At 43.7% G+C, this 1,169-nt stretch overlaps 1 protein-coding gene across 1 annotated transcript; it reads right to left on the reverse strand.

Annotated features, from left to right (window-relative positions):
- Positions 1-240: 240 nt before the first annotated feature.
- Positions 241-831, reverse strand: LOC121765610 (dirigent protein 21-like). Its single transcript, XM_042161814.1, has one exon. The coding sequence runs from the start codon at positions 829-831 to the stop codon at positions 241-243; it is 591 nt and encodes a 196-aa protein (XP_042017748.1).
- Between the last annotated feature and the right edge of the window lie 338 nt (positions 832-1,169).

The following is a 1,169-nucleotide window of genomic DNA, read 5'->3' on the forward strand; positions in this document are numbered from 1 at the left end:
TCTTAGTTTTTCTTCCTTTGCTCCCTTGTATTTTTTTCATCGTTGACCAGTTTGTATCTTGCATTTTACATGTGATTTGAGTCTTTTTTGTATAAAAAAAAAACCCATCAACCAAACAGTGAAAAACTTTTATTTATAATATAAATCGTTTATTACAATCACAAAAGACAATAAGTAAAACTTTGCATAAAACACAAACAATACATAACATGTTATATAATAACATAGTACTTATTTAATTCAAGTGCTCGGCCACACAATCTCATGATCATAAGTGATCACATAAATCGTGTATTCAAGAACAATATAACTCGCCGCAAGATCCATCGAATAAGTACTCGTAACGGCATATCCCCTAGCGAACCGGAAGGCGCCGGTGCCCCCGATAACCGGCACCTCCCTGGACGGGGCAAGCAGCGGGTTCCGGCCAGCAATGCTGACCGTGCTCCCGTTGTACTCCCCCGAGGTGATGTAGAAGTTCATGTTTAGGGCGACGGCTAAGTTTTGGAGGTCGGCCGAGGCGGCCGTGCCCTGCGCCCGGGCGACCTGGGCCGAGTTGATGTCCGGGTCGGCCGTGACGCGGTCGTCGAAGACCATGACCTGGCCGAACACCGTGGAGGAGGTGTCGGTGATGGAGGCGTTCGCGACTTTGAACAGCGTGGCGTTGGGGCCCGCGCCCGGGTCGTGGACGTAGAAGTGGAATTTTGTTAGTTTTTTGTTGCCTTTGGTGATGGTTTTGACCCACGCGCTGCCGCCGGTGGCGCGTGCGGTCGGGAGGAGGAGGAGGAGGGAGGTGGCTAGCAACATTAGGGCTATTGTGAGATTCTTCATCTTGGGAGAGGTGTTGGATAAGGGTGATTGTGTGTGTTTATTTATAGAAGGATTGTGTTTAGGAATTTAGGGTTTTGTTAGGAATAATTATTGTGATAGATTGATTTTGAAGTAGTCGGTAGATCCAATTTGAATCCACTTGTGACAAGTTGGAAGTTGGAGTACAATGTAGGTACGTCATTAGTTTAGTTAATAGGTACCTGATCAAATACTAACATTTAGAGCTATTTGCTAACTAAATCAACACATTATATTAAAAATGTGAACACAATTATATGAATATTGTGTTGACATTTTATAAATGTGAAGATAAATTTGTGTTGACATACTCATGTTAT

Source organism: Salvia splendens, chromosome 14 (genome assembly GCF_004379255.2).
Source record: "Salvia splendens isolate huo1 chromosome 14, SspV2, whole genome shotgun sequence".
NCBI lineage: Eukaryota > Viridiplantae > Streptophyta > Magnoliopsida > Lamiales > Lamiaceae > Salvia > Salvia splendens.